Below are 19,833 nucleotides of genomic sequence, written 5' to 3' on the forward strand. Positions count from 1 at the left end.
CTTGTTATATTATGAAACATAAAATGAGGCCCATGGCTGAGGGGCTTCTTGTGGCAACCTGGGTTGCCCCTTCGAGTGCCCACTGGAGGGCCACAAGAAGCAGCCAGCTTGGGCCAGCCCAATTCTCATATCTTGTGGCCTTTTGTCGTTTTGTCTGTTGCTGTCTTTTTTGCACGACTTGATCCAGACCATTGGCGTTGCTTTTACTGATGCAATTTGAGCCATTCATTTCATTTATATCTCGCCTCGAGATTGCTGTTTTCTAATCGCATTGAAGACGATTTTGATTGAGGGGGTTTGTAGAGGGTCGGTCATTTTTAGGGTTATTTCTTTATGCTCTCTCTCTCGTTCTCTCTCTGTAAATATTGTATAGATCATCTTCTGTAAGGGTTCCTGATTTTGTTTTTGTTTAAGGTAAGCACCTAATCTGTAAGTGATTTCGTGGCTTATTGTGTAGAAAATCAGGGTTGTTTGTTATTGTTTTTACGCTGTAATCAGATTGAATCTATAGTGGAGTGAACTCTTCTCACCGGAGCTCAAGTGGACGTAACCCTATTTTTGGATGAACCACTATAAAATCTCGTGCCTTCTGTCTCTTGTTTATGTTTCAAATACTGTCAATATTGTTTCTGTGTTTATCGGTCAATTCATGCGAGTTCATCTATGGAGATTTTGAACTATGTGTGTGCATTTGGAGATTTTGCTATCTCTTTTTGATTGTAACACATATGTTCCTTAATTCTATCTCTCTCTCTCTCTTTCTTTTATTTTCTTTGGCTATTGAATCAAGATATGAGTTCGAATGCTACCAACCTAGATAGAATACAGAAAGAAAGAAAGAAGAATATTCTTTTCTTCTTCTTCTTAATATCCAGACGCACACATAAAACACATATAGCTACCTCTTTGAAATCTAATTTCACAGGACAAGAGGAAATTGATTATGACAAACATGATGGCGGATGCATGTGGGGGGAAGATTGTTGAATTGCTTGCAGAAGGCGTGATTAATTATGTCAAGCGCCATGGGGCCTATGTGATTCGATACAGGAACAAGGTCCAGCTACTCGAACAAGAAAATATGAGGCTCGGTGAAAAAAAGAGAGAATCCAAGGAATGGTGGATAGAGCCACAAACAATGGGAAAGCCGTTGAGACTGAGGTCTCCAGTTGGCTAAAGGACGCAGAAGACATGAAGGGGACATCGCCAACATCCTGCATCCACAAGAAAATAGAGAATCCTTCAAGTGTTTTAAGGGCTGCATGTGTCCCAACTTAATGTGGCGTCACAAGAGGGGTAAGGATGCTGACGACAGGAAGTCGGAGGTCACTAAACTGATAAATAGGAGTGAGCTGCTAGAGACGTCACCAGTGTCACACGATGCACCTTTCCAATGGGAGCCGCACTTTGATTCTTCTCAGTATTACACCAAGTTTGACTCAAGAGCTTCAGTTTTTGATAAAATCATGGAAGCTTTGAAGGATTCTAGGATTGACATGATTGGGGTCCATGGGCCTGGTGGTGTTGGGAAGACGACGATGGTGAAAGAGGTTGCCAAGGAAGCTAAGAACCGAGGAATTTTTGAAAAGATTGTGTTGGCAGTTGTGTCTAACGATCCAAACACCTCAAAACTTCAAGGAGATCTTTTACTCCAATTGGATATTAATTATAAACAAACAAGTGAGTTAGGAAGAGCGGATGTGCTACGAAAGGCACTGTCAAACGGGAAGAGAAAGATACTGGTAATATTGGATGACCTTTGGCAAGTGCTAGACTTGAATGAATTTGGAATTCCTATTTCAGGCCTTGGCGACAGAGGTTGCAAAATTTTGCTAACCTCTCGTAGAGAAGAGGAATTCAAAGGGATGGAGGTTCGTTTATATTTTCGCATTGGGTACTTGGAGGAGCGAGAAGCATGGGAGTTGTTTAAGAAGGTGACAGGAGATTTTGGAGTCAATGAATCGATAGCAAGAAAGGTGAACAAGAGATGTGGAGGTCTGCCTCTTGCTATAGTTGCAGTTGGAGCTACATTAAAGGACGAGGAAGAGTTTGAGTGGTGCAATGCACTTCAGCAATTAGAGAATTCCCCTCTAAAATACATTGAAGGAATTGATCGAGCGAGTTATACCCCCTTGAAGTTGAGCTATGATTTTCTAAAAGAAAAGGATGCAAAGTCGTGCTTCTTGCTCTGCTGTTTGTTCCCCGAAGATGCTGATATTTCTATTGATGACTTGGTTAAATATAGCTTTGCCTTGGGGTTCCTTAGAAAGGTGGATACGTTGAAAGCTGCAAGATATAGAGTGCAAGCCTTGGTTAAAATGCTGAGAAGGTCTTGCTTGTTGCTAAATGGAAAAAACGAGAATTTTGTTAAAATGCATGATGTTATTCGTGACCTTGCAATTTCTATCACAGAGGAGAAGCAAACTGAACATGGCAGTGGTCATGATTGGCCAGGGCAGCAACAGTTCGTAGTGGATCACGATATTCGAAGGTGGCCAGGGAATGATGCCTGGAAACATCACACAGCTATCTCATTAACGAACAATGATGACAACTTTACTTTTCCTTGCAGTGTGCTCGATTGCCCACTAGTGCATACCCTTTTGTTGAAGCTTTGGAAATCTTCTCTTAAAATACCGAATGATTTCTTTCAAGGCATGAAGAAGGCAAGAGTTTTAGATTTAAATGACATATTGTTGGCCCTCCCATCATCGGTTTTGGAGTTGGATCATCTTCGGATGTTACGTTTAAAAAATTGCCAATTATTGGGAGATTTGGCTACAATGCAAAATTTAAAGAATCACATTGAGATACTTAGCCTTGAGGGATCTACAATAAAGGAGTTACCACAAGAGATTGGAGAATTGACTCGTTTGCAATCCTTGAATCTAAGTGGATGCGAAAGCCTAAAGGTGATTCCAAAGGGTGTGATATCCAATTTGATCCGTCTAGAAGAGTTGTATGTTGCGTACAACTTTAAGGAATGGGATACTATTATAGATGGCGGGAGAATGAGTAATGCGAGCATTGTTGAGCTGAAATTATTGACACAATTAATAGTTTTATATATTAGAATTTCATCAAGAAGTTGCAGGATTATGGTACAAGAATGCCCCGACTTATTTGAGAAATTGATTAATTTTAATATACTTATATTTGATGGCTACAGTTATTATAATCAATCCTCGAATGTTTTGAAAATTTGTGGTATTCACCATATAGATGATGAGTTTTGTCTCTTGATGGACAAAGTTGATAAGTTGATATTGTGGAAAATTCAAGACTTGAGATTTCTACCTAGCAAGCCACAACTACAGATTACACCAAGTGGTGAGGGATCTTTCAATAAATTAACCTGTTTAAACATTTATAGTTGTGATAGGATTAAATATCTCTTTTCTCCGTCCTGCGCTAGAGCACTCCAACAACTCCAAGCACTACATGTAAGGGAATGTTGCCAAATGGAACAAATAATTGGAGATTATTATCATGAAAAGGAAGGTGTCACTGATGAAGCAATTATTTTCAAGCGGTTGACATATATTTGTTTGGAAGATCTTCCACAATTTAGAAGCTTCTACCCCAAAATGGAGAAGACAACAATTGGGGGAAACCCTTCAAATTGGACTACAATAGCAGAATCTATCTTTAATGAAAAGGTATGTATTAAATCTTAACATACTATCTATTTTTTATTTAAAATATTTTCTCTAGGATATTGTTTGCTAAAATGTCACCAACAGAATTATTTTAGTCATTAAATTATTTTTTATCATTTAAGAAAATAAAGTTAAGACTTTAACTAGTACTTTTCTATTCTTAAGCTAACTACTACTATCTATTTTTTAACCCTTTTTTTGTGTGTTGATAACAATAAAATTAAAAACTAAAATATAAAAGTGTGTGACCTAATATTAAATTTTATATGACAGGTTTCTTTTCCCGTCTTAGAACAATTGAACATTTTGAGGTTACCAGTGGAAGATATTTGGAACAAGCAGGCAATCCAATCCTCCAAAAAATTAAACAAAGTATCTTTTTCTCAATTAGAGAAGGTGATAATAAGCTATTGTGAAAATCTGGTAAATGCATTCCCTTCAAATATGCTTCAACGATTGCAAAATTTGAAGACATTAGAAGTTTGGGAGTGTCCTTTGAGATTGTTAGTTGAAGACCTCAACTCTAACATTCAAAGTCTTACAGTTACATCTAAATTCATTGATGTGTTCCCAAAGTTGAGAAGGCTCATCTTAGATAATTTGCCCAAGTTGATGAAAACATGGCTTAGTGATGCGGACTACTGCTCCTATGACAATTCTGTGGATTTATGCCTAGAAAGTATAAAAATTAAAGGTTGTGGTAGTTTGAGACATATATTTTCAGCTTTTGTTGTTAAACATCTTGTGCGCATTCAAGATTTATGCATAAGAGATTGTCCTGAAATGGAAGTGATAGTGTCAGAGACAAGGAGAAAATGAGTGACCAATGATGGTACGACTGAGTTCTGTGAATTAAAAAAATTGCAGCTAAAAAATTTGCCAAATCTTAGAAGTTTTTATGACTCCAAGTTTGAAGCAACACATTTATTTAATCACCAGATACGAATATTCTAACTCTTACGATGCACATGTGTATATTAAAATAAAAAATAAAATTTTAGTTTTAATTAACATATCAGCATACAACTATAATATATCAAGTCTTAGCTCTTCCAAGAAGTTAAATATACTGATATGCTATAGGTAATTTTATTTTAATTTTTATTATTTTTACTTGTCTAGATTACAAATGTAATCGTAATAAAATAAAGTGCATATTTCACACATTTGAAGTTGAATTTTCTATCATTCTTAGTTAGATAATATCAAACTATGGTTTATTAGCAAATATGTCCCACTCGTGTTTTGGCCATTGGTCACCGATTAACATAGTACTAAAGTTGCTATTGATTTTCTACCTCTGCCATGGCCTAATATAAAAGTGTATGACTTAATATTAAATTTTATATGACAGGTTTCTTTTCCTGTCTTAGAGCAATTGAACATTTCGAGATTACCAGTTGAAGATATTTGGAACAAGCAGGCGATCCAATCCTCAAAAAGATCAAACAAAGTATCTTTTTCTCAATTAGAGGAAGTGGTAATAAGCTATTGTGAAAATCTGGTAAATGCATTCCCTTCAAATATGCTTCAACGATTGCAAAATTTGAAGACATTAGAAGTTAGGGAGTGTCCTTCTTTGAGATTGTTAGTTGAAGACGTCAACCCTAACATTCAAACTCCTATGGGTACATCTAAATTCATTGATGTGTTCTCAAAGTTGAAAGGGTTCATGTTAGATAATCTGCCCAAGTTGATGAAAACATGGCTTAGTGATGCGGACTACTGCTCCTATGACAATTCTATCGATTTATGCCTAGAAAGTATAACAATTAAAGGTTGTGGTAGTTTGAGACATATATTTTCAGCTTTTGTTGCTAAACATCTTGTGCTCATCCAAAATTTATGCATAAGAGATTGTCCTGAAATGGAAGTGATAGTGTCAAAAGCAAGGGGAAAAGGAATGACCAATGATTGTACGACTGAGTTGTGTGAATTAAAAATATTGCGGCTAGAAAATTTGCCAAATCTCATAAGTTTTTATGACTCCAAGTTTGAAGCAATACATTTATTTAATCACTAGGTACGAATACTCCACCTCTTATGATGCACAAATGTATATTAAAACAAAAATTAAAATTTTAGTTTTAATTAACATGTCAACATACAACTATAATATATTAAGTCTTAGTTGTCCCAAGAAGTTAAATATACTCATATGCTATAGATAATTTTATTTTAATTTTTATTATTTTTACTTGTCTAAATTACAAATATAGTCGTAATAAAATAGTGTGTATTTCACATATTTGAAGTTGAATCTTCTATCATTATTAATTAGATAATGTCAAACTATAGTTTATTAGCAAATGTCACACCCTTGTTTTGGCCATTGGCCACCGATTAACATAGTACTAAAGCTGCTATTGATGTTCTACCTCTGCCATGGCCACCATCTTGTCGCTGATAGTCAAATGTCTCGTTCCTTACTCATTCTACAAAGATCCTTCCCTCCCAATTCTCATTCACTGTATCCCTACTCTTCTCATTAGCAGCTTCTGCTTTCCCTCAACATTAACCATTGAAAACAACCTAGAGCCACCATAACACCTAGATGGAGTTCTCATGTTAAGCCCTTAAAAGTGAACATGATGAACCCATTTCTCTCTAGCCCAAGAAATTAATGGTAGAAAATTTGTTTCATATATTGAGAAGAAAAATGTGCAGTATATGTTGGTTGATACTTTGTATATATATATATATATATATAATATTAATTCTTGTTGATGATTGCCATCATAAATTAAAGCAATTAAATTAGAATTTATGGCAACAAACTGATATAAGTAGACATTACTTATTTTATACAATTGTTACTTTGAAATTTACAAAAAGTACATGAATTTGTAGGATTTAAGAAAGCAAAGATTATTAATATATGCCAATCTTAAATTTTTTTTATCATTTATTGTTAATTTTATTTTATTTATAATTTTTTATCTGAGTTTTAACAGGTTATTTTTTTCAAGATGAAATTTCTCTCTTTTAAGAGACCTCAAAAGCATAGGAGAGATACAATTTTGAGATCTCTAGCTACCATACAAAAACATCTATTCACGGTGAATATAATCGGATGCCAAGTCTCAACCAAGATTTCATCTCATCATCAAAAACGAAGTTTTAAAATGATCGGGATATTATGCTTACAAAATTGCCAAGGGCTCAAATATGTTATTGACATCAATGGCATAATAAGCATCAGCAAGGAGTAATTTGTTGATGTGAAAATATTAATTCTTTGGGACTTACCTGAGTTGATGGTTCTGTCGAACAAGAATCTTTGTGACATTAGAGGCCTTCGAAGCTTAAAGTACATAAAAATTGAAAATTGTTCTCATTACGCATTCAATAGCCATGAGTCTTCAACACCTAGAAAGTCTAGTAGTGCAATCATGTGAAATGATGGAAGAAATTATTAATATTGAAAAAAATAATATTAATAATTCAGAGAAAGAGAAGGCAACTCTCCAAATTGAATTTTCAAAATTAGAAGATTTGATTCTATTTGGCCTACCAAGCCTCATAAACTTTTGCAATGATGAAAGAGGTTTCTTTAGCTTTTCATCATTGCGTAGAGTTATGGTGAAGGATTGTCCAAAAATGAAGACCTTCGCTTCTAGACAACTTTGCTTGCCTCCAAGGAGGATGCGAGCCAAGGTAGGAGATGAAGAAGAGGTTGAAATCATAGATCTTAATGCATTTTTTGAGTTCAGGTAAAATTGTAAAATCTTACACAATTTTTGGCATTCACTTTATATTCATTCACTATTTTATGTACTCTTTAATTTGTTCCATTCTCAAACCCTTTGGGTATTAATTTGTCATCTTTTTTTGGCAGGAATGCGGACAGCAACCACAAGATGAAAGCCATATCCTGGGGAGATGTCTTTGACAACGGTGAAGACGACTTTGATGATTATGGTAAAAAATACTTTGATGATGACAATTTGACAAAGATGTACAGGGAGATAACAGGAAGGTAAAGTTGACAACTATATATACAAGCACATCTCAGAGAATATATCTATAGTTCTACGTTATTTAATTTGACATGTGCTTTGAAATGAGCAATTAATTTTTCTTTGTATAAGGGAAAAATGTTAAACAAATAGGATATTATTTTAACTATAAATAAAATAATTTGACTTTTTTAATACTAAAATAAAATTTTAAAAATGCCTTGTCAAGATTTATTATAAAAACTCCTCCTAACAATCATAAACTGTCCCCTGAGAAGTCTATTTATTCCATGAGCCACGCATTCCATGGCTCCCCAAAACTTATTTTTGTGTGGTCTTCATAATTTAGGCTGCAACCAGTGAGAATCATTTTAAATATTATTTATACATTCTATTTTGACACTTAATATTATCAGTGCATTAATATTTTATCTTCATCTCTCTTGTCCCTTAAACTCCAAATTTTAAATTTTAAAAGTAATATTTCTATAAAAATTACCTAATATATATATAATTAATGTCCTTTCAAATCTTTTTCTGTATAACACGTTAATTTATTTACAAAATTCACATATATAATTCAATTACTCGTCATTTTATATTGTAACTCGTTGGTGAGTTTAGGAGTTATTAATATTTTATTTATGAATATTGAGAATTTTGTCTCTATTAAATTAAATGTGAAAAATATTTTTATGTAACAAAATATATGTAAATAAATTATGTATTAAATTAAAATAGAATGTCATAAATAGGCTTTCCTCATATGTGATGTGTTTAGATTAATGGATTGGGCTTTGGAAATTTTTGTTGGGCGCATGAGGAGATTTTGTATATTTTAATTGTTGTAATGTTGTGAAGTCTATTGGGGCTTATGATTGAAATGGGCCATTATATTTAATTGGGCCAAGGATTTGGGCTTGAGCCCATGTGTTTATATGAGTATAATGAAATAAATGGAAAAGAAAATGAAAATAGCAAAAGACAATAAATAGGCATGCTTTATGAATAAAAGTGAGGGCAAATGGGGAAAATCATAATTGGAGAAATTAAAAAAAAAAGAAAAGAAAGAAGAAAAATGGAAAAAGTCTACAAGGGGTTTGGATTTTTATGTGTGTATGAAATAAGGGCAAAATTGGAAAAGAAAAGTTAGGAGTGGTTAGAGATGGCGTGAAAGCCACTTCTCTTCCATTCCTCATCCGTTCTTTAATTCGTTTTCTTGCTTTTTCTGTCCCGAATGTTCTTCCATCTTCTTTTTCTTCTTCCCCTTTTTCCACTATTCTTGGTGAGTTTGGAGCTTCAAGAAGTGAAGAATCTAGCTTCATTGGAAGGCTTTTCTTCTTCTCCTCCGATTTTTATCACCAAAGGCAAGTTCTTCTTCCACCATTGTATTGAGTTGTGCAAGTTTTCATTTGTTCCTTTTCTTTCATGCAACTCCTTATTTTCACCCATTTTAATGTATAAGAATGTGGCCTTGTATGCCTCATTTTTTAAGAAGTTTGAAAATTTTTCTATTTTTCTCCAAAATTGGTGGGTTTTTCATTTGAGATGGTTTTGGGGTCCCTTTAGAAATCTCCATAGGGTATATTTCATCTCATTTTTCTTTCATAGAATGGCATTGTGGATTAAGAAGTTATAATGAGAGTTTGGGGATGATTGGTGTCCATTTTAAGTGTTTTTGGTGGATTTTTGGCCTTTTTTCTTCGTTCTTGACCAAGTCCACTAGGGCCGAGTCAACTCAGCCGCACTTGACTGTACTGCACGTGCATCGCTATTTTGGCCATAACTTTTGATGTAGAATTCGAAATTGTGATCCGTTTGAAACGTCATAAACTAAACTTCGAGGAATTCGACTTGATATATAATATCATATATTTTGGATATGATTTGAGTTGGTTAAGTCCTTTCTTAATCCAAATCAAGTAAGAGTGTTAAAGTAAATTATTTTTAAATGCTTCCTTTGATATCCCTCAATTCTCTAAAATGATAAGATGTGGTTGAAGGCATATATATGTACTAGAGATAACCCGTGCCTGAAGACATGGTGCAATTAAAAAAAATTAAATATTAAATTTGAATGTGAAATAATCAAGTACTGAACTCCGACACGTACTAAACTAAAAGGCTAAACTCGCTTATATCACGTATCTAAAGACTGTAAATTATAATAGCTGTGCATAATACGTATAAATTATAATTATATTTTAATCTTAATATTATTTACACCGTTTCTTTAGACGCGGGTATTTTAATCTTAATATACCTGTGTCTAAAGGTACGGTGTAAATAATATTAAGATTAAAATATAATTATAATTTTTACGTATTATGTTGTAATAATTTTGTTTGTATAAGATTTATAATATTTATTTATTAATATTAGAAATCAAAATATAAGAGCAAGTAAAAAAAACTATAAACACTAAACAAAAAATAATAATTAAAGTTATTGTATATTTGTTAACGTTTTATAATAAAAAGAAAAAAATTACTAAATCTATATAATAAAGCAAATCAATAAGTGTTCTACAATCTAAACAAATTAAATTAAAAATTAAACATCAAACAATACATAATAATCACCACTGACCGCTATAGTTGTGGCCATCAACTGGGGGCAACCCTGATTCAAGGTTGGGGAACCTTGGGTTCTCGACCGTGAGTGATCGGAAACCCATGGTCGGGAACCCTTGTGTTTCTGAACCTTAGGTTCTTTGACCATGTGTGGTCAGGAACTCTTTGATTTTTATATTATTTTAGTTTTAAAAAAAATATTGTGCTTAAAAAAATAGAATTAATAAAATAAAAATAGAATTAAAAAAATAAATTCTTTTTAAATATTTGCATCTTTAAATAACTCAATAAGATAGATTAATCAATTTGACATTTTTTTAGTATCAAATATTCAACAACTAAAGATAAAAATATTAAATTTTAAATTAAGCTTCCTACATTGAATAAAATTTTACAATAAAAACAACATTTAGTTATCAGTGATTTAAAAAAGAGATTTTTATTTTTTTTTGAAATTAAATTATCTATATCAAATTCTTATACATTAAAACTTACACGATTGATTTTTTTTAAAACTTATATGATATTTCAAAAAATTTCAAAAACTTACATGACTGATATTTAGAATATGAAAAAATTAAGTATTAAATATTTTAAAAATTAAAATTTAAAAAAATTAAAAAAGAGTCCTTGAGTATACCTACACACCCCGTAAGTGTATTGCAATTGAGACATTTGTATCAGAATTGTATTAGTTCATAATTACACTGATGGTGGACCAATTGCAACCTTAGTGTTACTAGCTCAAAACCAACAAAATGGTATAACATATCCAATTCCAACACGTCGAGCAACCAGAATCCCGGGTTCTCAGACTCAAGCACCCACCAATTTGAAATTCAACAAACAAATTCTTCCCTAATGACTAAGAGAGACAATTATGCACACAAATTGACACCACAAAAACACATATCTGGAAGCCACTGATATTAGCAGAGACGCGATAATCAACTAAACTCAAAATGGGAATTTTATAGATTAAAGCCCTAAGCTCTGAACTTAAATTATCAAGAACATATTTTTATGAGAACCCATCGATCAATAGCACAACTTACCAAAATAAACAAATTAAGAAGTTCAAGATTATACCCTGCGATTGTTGGGATTCCCATAGTTTCCAAACTGATTATTAGTCGCCAGTTAATTAATCCGTATCAAGGCCAATGCATTTTTTTGATTCATCAAGGAAGAATTTCATTCAGCTCAAGTTTAGCCAATCAATTATAAAGTCTAGATCATTAAATCTCTGATTCCATAAGCCAACTCTGTTAAGCACAATTTTGCAAACCCCCCAAGTTCAGTTAAACCATGAAGTTATATAACGATGCATAAAAAAGTAAAAATTTTCCTTAATCAGAGAAAATTAAAAAACAAATTCATTCTTGAAAAAAGCCCAACATAACTCAAATTACCACTCAGGGCTCCAAAAGAATGATGTAAAGAAACATCCAAATCCCAACATTCAATCGCTTTTCCTCCAATTTATGTTTCCACCAAGCCTTTCCTCACATTTTCTAGGCAAACAAACACAACAAACTTACAAACAAACCCGCACAATTAACTCACAGATAAAGGAAAACCCAACAACATAATCATCAAAACCCATAATTAACGCACAAATCAAAGAAATCCCCAAGTCAAGAAAAACCCACAATTCATTCACGATTACATTGGAGGAATCTGCCATTATGTATGTATGTATATAATAATCTATGTATATAAAGAAGCAAGGCAGCATGTGAAGATTAAGAAAAAGCGCACAGTGTGTGTCTTCTTCCTCCTCCAATTTCAGAAGTGCACTGTGCGCAGATACGGCTTTCTCACTTGCGTTAATTTGATGCGTGTTGTGCGTGTGACTCACAGTGGTACGTTCTTCTTCCCGAATTTACAGCCCCCGATCTCCCTCTTGTCTTCTTCCTTTCTTCTGTTTTCTGTCCATCAATCCACCAAGGGGGTTGCAGCAAACGATGGAGAGGGCGGCGACGACGGCGGGGTTGGGCCGATAAGGGGCGCAGTGAACGGCGGAGGGAGGGGCGATGATAGCCAGTGGGGGAGAGAGAGAGAAAATGGGTGAATAAAAACACATATATATATATATATATGTGGCGGACGACCATGGCTAAACCTCGCAAGTCGAGGATGTTGGCGGATTGGGACGACGGCGGGGATGGCCATTGGCAGCAGAACATGGTCGCGCTGGAAGTAAGCGGCCGCGATGTTTGCAGGCCGTAAGATCGGGAAGCACCACCAACGATGACGGCAAACACGAACGATAGTGATGGCGGAGCAGCCGTTGGCGAATATGGCTGTGGTGGAAGCAAGCGGCGAAGGCTGTGCGGTGGGGGGGGCGACGGCGATTGAGCGGCTACAGGGGAGGGGGAGGCGATGGCGTGGGTGGGTGGGTGACTGAAAGAGAGAGAGAAAGGGAAAGAGAGCGGCTGGGCAGAGATGGAGTGTGAGAGGGAAAGAGGGAAGAGAGGGCTGGGCAGTGAGTGGCTCTGTGTGCGTGTGTGAGCAGGGGATGTGATGGTTTCGCGGGGGGGGCGGGGGGGGGGGGAATTATATCCTCAAAACTGATCTGAGCCATTGAACTTCTTGAAAATTAATCTCAACCATAAAAAATGTCTCCCTCACATTTGTCTATAGATTTCAAATGAAAATTAATCTCAACCATAAAAAATGTCTCCCTCACATTTGTCTATAGATTTCAAAAACCATCCTCCCTTATTATATAGATATACGTGGGGTTCATGAGACAAAAATGTAATTGAGTTGCATGAGGAAGCATGATGATAATCATTTGGGAAGTTAATAAAAAATGATCTTGGTTGGCATGTCCATGGTAATTCATGTGTGATGCATGACTACCATTATATGAATAATTGCCCTTAATTGATGTGGTGAAACCTTATTAATGTGAATTATGTGGAAGAGCCAAGAGCTTTAATGGGCACAAATTGAGGATATGTGATTGTCTCTTGTCATAGCATTGTTGTGGATGCGTTACATGACATTATGTGTTATTTTATCTTGCATTATGATGATAGGACATGATTTGTATGTGATGGGTGCGTTAAGTATGGCATGGTAATTATCATTGGGCACTCATAGTTTAAAGAAGGACATGCATGTATTATGCATATAACCATGGGTATACACTAAGCGTAAAGGGCTTACTTGTTCTATGGTGGTCACTCGTGATGTGACATGCACTTGAATTCGCATATGCATGCTTGATGTTATAATTTGCACCACTATTATTATTTTTGCGCGACAACTAAGTCTGCGTGTGTGGAAGATGGTACCCTATGAGAGCCTGACGCGAGTGAGGTGGCCATAAAGCCAGTAGGCCTTTCTCGAGCCAAGTGTGGCTATTGAAATTTTGGTATTTGTGTGTATATATATACATCTGCATGGATGATTTGTTATTTGAGCTATTGTGATGTATGGAAAAGTCATCCCTTTGTAGATTGAGGCATGAGCTATGCAATGATTCTTTAAAAGCATGACATTCAGTTGAATGATGAGTATCCTTCATAATGTATGCATGCATGCATAGTAGTGGCAGCCTTGGGGGCCACGTGGGTTTCTTTATTATGATTTCATGTGTATGATGATGGGAATAACACGTGGCATGTATGATGTTCATGGCATGTGAAAAATGAGTCTGGTACTCATGTGAAATGCATGCATTGATGCATATGGTTAGAGAACCTTGTATGCCAATTGTTGTGCATGTGCATGTATACTTTATGAAAATTTAAAATGGGTTTTGTTAAAATATAAAGAAATGATTGCCTTTGAGGAGGTTGTTGTCCAGTGTGGAAAGCATGAACTCAATTGAGACTTAGTGATCGGGTAGTGAGTTTCCCTTGACTTTTTGTTATTCATGCCTTCATATATTGATCTCGTCATAATTTTCCTTTCCTATATACTTACTGAGCCTTGTGGCTCATCCTTGCTTCTTTTGTCATTTCAGTGAAAAAGAAGAATAATTAATTGGGGCGAGTTCTAATAGATGTGTACAAAGATGTCTCGGCCTCAAAGATTCATGGGCGTAGTTCGAGGGCATGATTAGAGGGTTTAATTTTGTATTTAAAGTCTTGATGCCTCTTTTATTATGAAAATGTATGGGTGGTAAGCCCCCAGATGATTATGTAAAAAATGTTGTAATATTTATTATGACTTGTATTGTTAGTGAGTAAATATGAGAATGAAAATAATTTTTGATAAATTTTAAGTAATATTTGTATTTGTATCCATTTTGAATGGATCTTCTCTCGGACTTCCTATGCTAACGGGTAATCCGGGAATGGGCCTTGACATATATTCACTCAAAAAATGTAAAAAAAAAATTTTTTTTATTAAATTTGAAATGTTACTAAATAGTAAGTATTAATAAACTAGCCTGATATTCATATTAAATTAAAAGCAAAGAGATCGAGCTTGGTTTCAGTACCGTAAGTCAATTTATAAGCTCGTGTTGCCGAAAAAGGCGGCAGTGAGCTCCAGATTGCCAAGGTGGCACCAAAACACCTATGTTGGCATCGACATGTAGTAGTTTATTATGCACACGAACATCACTGAAGTGGCAAGTCGCAAGAGGACCCTTAGTTCAATCCAAATCGTCGATCAGAGGCCTTTCGAGAATGGCTTCTTGGCGTCACTTAAAATGCTCTCTAGCTCTCCACTCGACTCTCCATGTTTGAAGAGGCAGTGGATATTATTATCTTGCGAAGTGCTCATCTTTTATCGAGGTGGCAATAGCAATGGTGGTGGAGATTGAGGATGGAGGGGGAGAGATTAAGGAAGGGTCTGGATACAGTTTTAAAATACAAAGATTTTAGCGTGCAAGCGGTGACATAAGGTCGAAGAGTATTCACAGTACACGGCCACATCATAAATGATAGACATTTAAATTACTATTTATTGGATTAAAGTTAGGCAAGTGATATAAAAATAAATTTTATCTGTAACTACTTGAATTATGATCACATCATTTTTAATCTTATGCCATTTTGGCAAAGTTTCCAAACAGAAATATGGATAAATTACTTAAATGTGCTGAATTTTTAGTGTATTTTTAATTGTAAACTAAATTTTTAACTTTTTAAATTTTGACAAAAGGGTTCTTTTATTTTCTATTGTCCATTACATTCCATATTTATTTTTTTTTTAAATTTATTGACTTGCACATAAGGCTATCTTAATCACCGTTAAATCCAAAAATTTCTTCTTTAATATTAATATCCCACAAAAATTTCATCTTTACTGACACAAACAAATGACGTCCCCATGCACGAAGGTCAAGGAGTGTACAAGGTATTCGTGTGGAGCCTCTCTCTTTCATTTCACAATTTCAACTACTAGGAATAAATTTGCTGTTATTGCCAAAACTTGTCCACATATTGATCCCTGCCTCAGTTACCTATTTAAAATTAACCCTACATATAGGTTCAATTGGTGTAAGCATAGGATTCCCCAGAAACAAGGTCTGGCACCATAATGCCAACAATTGGGGTGTCCAAATCACAGGAACGTTATGTTGCCCACGCCCCCCTCACCGGCGGGCAACATAGCATTCATGGTCCAGATCATTGGTTCCGTTATTGGAGTAAAATTGAATTTAATTTACTGATTAATTTAAAAAATTGAACTAGTAAATAATAAAAAAAATAAATTCAAACTGCATAAATCAAATTAAGCCGATTATATAAAAAAAACACACAAAAATTAAAAAAATTAAAATAGTTGATAAAAAAACACACAAAATCAAAGAAAATAACATCGTTTTATAAGCATCAAAATAACATCGTTTTAAAATTTGATTGGTTCGATTAGTTTGGTTATTTCAACCAAAAAATCAAAATAAAAATAGAAAATTAAACTTTTAAGAAAAATTAACAGAACTAAACTAATATAAGAAAAAAATTTATTTAGTAAAAATTTATTATACTGACTTTTTGGTTACAATAAAATTTTATTATATTAATTGTTTAAAATTTTAGCCTCTCCAAACATAAATTCCTCAATCACACTAATATTCCTACATTCTAAACATGAAGAAACAAACTAATTTCATAATCACGCGGATTGTCTCTCTCTATCAGTGTTTCTTGTCCTTCCATTTTTATGTTTCATTTATAATAAGACTTCGCCTACAAAATTGTCTTTCAATGTAATGGTAATAAAACCTAAAGGGAGAAAGTAGGGGGTACCTCAGTATCAAAGCGAACAGTGCAGGTGAAAGATTTTCCAATGTCTGTCCTGACTGTAACATCTTGACCAGGTCTTATCTCATTGATTTTGCTTGGGAGGCTAATAGTATAACGCCCATGACCTGTCAATCCAAGGGAGTCTGCATCCTGACCAGCCTTGAAGCATAAATGGAACAATTCCCATTCCCACCAAATTACTGTGATGGATCTATTCAAAACTTTTTGCAATGATTGCTTTGACGCCCTGTTATAAAGTAGGATTACTATAAAGGGAAAAGGACAAAACAACAAAATCATAAAGTGAAGAAGGAAAAAACTGGCTGGCTCCCCATACAAAGACTCACCAACAACATTGGACCTTTAGCAGCCCAGTCACTAGGATTTGATGCATTTGTGCAGCTGCTAATAACAGCAATCACAACACTACCATGCTTCAGCTCCACAAGCTGTCCATGAAATTAGAATTTGGCCACTTTGCCTTATGCCTCTTTTGGTGCAGCAAATCCCTACAGCGTAATCAATCATTAAGAACACTGGCAATCTCAAGCTTTACCAATGACACAGCATGCGAAATGACCACCATAGAGTTTCAACTTTTGAACTCTAGATGTCTTAACAATTCGGTGGACAATGAGAAGTCAGCCGAAATTGTTTGCCAAATTTATCGGCCAAATGGGTGAAAAGCCCGTTAATGCATTGAGTGTTAATGCAAGGGCAAATGGACTTTTCACCCATTCAGCCGAATTATCATTGTCCTTTTCTAAAGAAATTCTATTTGCAACCATGTATTTTATTCTTCGTAATTTACTTTTAATATTTCTAAAATATCTTCAAATGAAAATTCGTATTTGCCCTCATTTAAATCGTTGAAAATCAACCACCCACCATTACTCCTCAAGCGCGTGCACCCACTTTCTCACCCACCATTGCCACAATCACTTTTTCAAATAGCAACAACTATAGTAAATCAATATAAAACAGTAGAAAATTATTAATATTTTTAAAAATTAAAATAATTTCTTAATATTATCAAATTGCATGCATTTATATAATTTATATTTAAAAATAACATAATTTATAACATCATAAACATCAATCACTAGTTAAATCACATAATTTATATATATTACAAATAAATTAAATCACATAATTACATAGATGAGTGATAAATTAAAAAAATAAAATTAATTAAAAAATAAAAAATACTCTTTCCTGAAGCCCCGAACCCCGGGGCTCGGGGCCTGGGAGATACCCCGAAACTTGAAATTCGGACGATTTGGATTTCCCCGAACTTCGGGATTCGGGGCATCCCCCAACCCCCAAATCTCAAAATTCGAGAGATTGATGGAATTTCGAATCTATATATTCGGAAAAAATCAATTCTCCCGAATCTTGAGATTCGGGAGAATTGATTTCTCCTTAACCTCAACGTTCAGGAGATATATATATTTTATATATTATAATATATAGTTATAATTATAATTATATATATAGTTATACATAATTATATTACATAAATTATTATATACATACATATTTTATATACATAAATTATTATAATTATAACTATTATAAAATATAAAATATGTATAATATATATAACTATTATAAAATATAAAATAGTAGAAAATCAATTCTCCCGAACCTTGAGGTTCGGGAGACTTGATAGGCGAAACTCTTCAATTTTGGGGACAAGTCCCGATAGGCGAAACACGTTTAGCCTAAAAAACAACTCTAAAGCAATACCTTTCTCGATCATCACCTTCTTTACTTCAGAACATTTTCCCTGCATCTTTTGCATTCCTTTGTTGCATGAAGAGTCCATCTGACTTAATCATTGGAGGGGTCGTATATGATTCGTGTGCCCTTGATCCCTTTTTATTTTGTAGACCTACTCACATGACAAAAGATCTCTTGTCATCTCCCAATAACTCTAGATTTTTTGGCTCCATAACTCTCTCTGTTAGCGGATCAAGTCTTTTTAGGGCTAGTGGATTGGGTCTACCCTAATCGACTTCCCCCTCTTCAAAGTTCAATGACTAGGGCAAAAAGGCCAAGGAATGCCTCATGTTCTTTCTATTGCTTTTTAAATTTTTTATAGTAAATAAATTTTAATTATTATATTCCAACAAAAACTACAACAACATCTATATAGTTGATTGCGTTGGATGCATTTGTTACATGGCTACTATGAAAAAGCACAAACTTTGAACATGATCAAAATGATTATTTTCATGCTAAAGAGGTTATAGCTGTCAAAGTTGGATGTCCTTATTATAAATTTATAATAAAATGTAAGTTTTAAACATGACAGACGACACCAATATTGAGGAGAATTGGACTTGTCATGCCAGACCAGACATGTTGGTCATGCTGGACACCCTTACTGTAGAGTTTTAATAAAAAGTGTACATTTTTGAATGTTATCAACACCATCAATATGAAAGACCTAACAATCAAAAGTAATTATATTTAACGCTCTCATACCAGAGTTAAGATAAAAGGCATGAGTTCTAAACATGATGAACAATAAAATTTTATTGAGCAAACAAAAAAAAACAAAATTTAATTAATAATTGTAATGTTACATAGAATTATAATAATCAAATAAATTATGTTAAAAAACACTTGTCAAAGAGTTCGGATGAAAAATATAAATTTTGAATGTGATAAATGATCTCGATGATAAGGAGCATTATAATTATCAAACAAATTATGTTGAATACCTAATCTCAAAACTACTAGAAAAATCATGAGTTATAAATATGAAAGAAAAATAAAATTATTAAATGAGCCAGCTCGTATAGTCTTAGCCAACTTGACCCTAAAGGCTTTCAAGCAAGCCGAACGGGCCAAGCCTGTCAAGTTGTTTTCATAATATTTTTAATATGTTGTGTATATGAATACATAATAATAATTTCATATATATGTTTTAACTTTTGACTTGAAGGAATCACGTGAACGTGTCTTCAATATTTCATCTTCAATCTTCATTATTCAAGCAATGTGCTGGTTGGAGGATGATTTTTTTTTTTTTTTAATTTGATCTTTTATTTATGATTATAAAATAATTTATATAAAAAATATTTAATTGGTTTTTAAATAGGACCAATTTGAGCAGTAAACTTGTAAAAGATAATTTATGAAAATATTTAAGTGGTCAACACTAAACTTATAAAAGATCTCTACTTAGTTTCTAAATAAGACTAATTCAAAGGTTTATTACACGAGTTTTAATAAAAAAAAAAACTATCATAATTATTTTACATACATGCGTGACGCTTGGCATGAGAACTAAATATGTGAGAAAGAGTAGAGAAAATAAATAAATATTATAAATATCAACTGCTATGCATTAAATATTTTTGATCGAATAAGGTGAATTTATGGTTTGACTCAAAATTATTGATTTGATTTGAGTCTG

At 33.8% G+C, this 19,833-nt stretch overlaps 1 protein-coding gene across 1 annotated transcript; it reads left to right on the top strand.

The window, feature by feature from the left end:
- Positions 1 to 7,642, top strand: LOC127791688 (probable disease resistance protein At4g27220). The gene is made up of 4 exons (XM_052321668.1): positions 1 to 3,659; positions 5,014 to 5,163; positions 7,248 to 7,372; positions 7,498 to 7,642. The coding sequence occupies exons 1-4, from the start codon at positions 1,263 to 1,265 to the stop codon at positions 7,640 to 7,642; spliced, it is 2,817 nt and encodes a 938-aa protein (XP_052177628.1). The 5' UTR covers positions 1 to 1,262.
- Positions 7,643 to 19,833: the final 12,191 nt, after the last annotated feature.

The sequence above is a fragment of the Diospyros lotus genome, chromosome 15, assembly GCF_014633365.1.
Source record: "Diospyros lotus cultivar Yz01 chromosome 15, ASM1463336v1, whole genome shotgun sequence".
Classification (NCBI taxonomy): Eukaryota; Viridiplantae; Streptophyta; class Magnoliopsida; order Ericales; family Ebenaceae; genus Diospyros; species Diospyros lotus.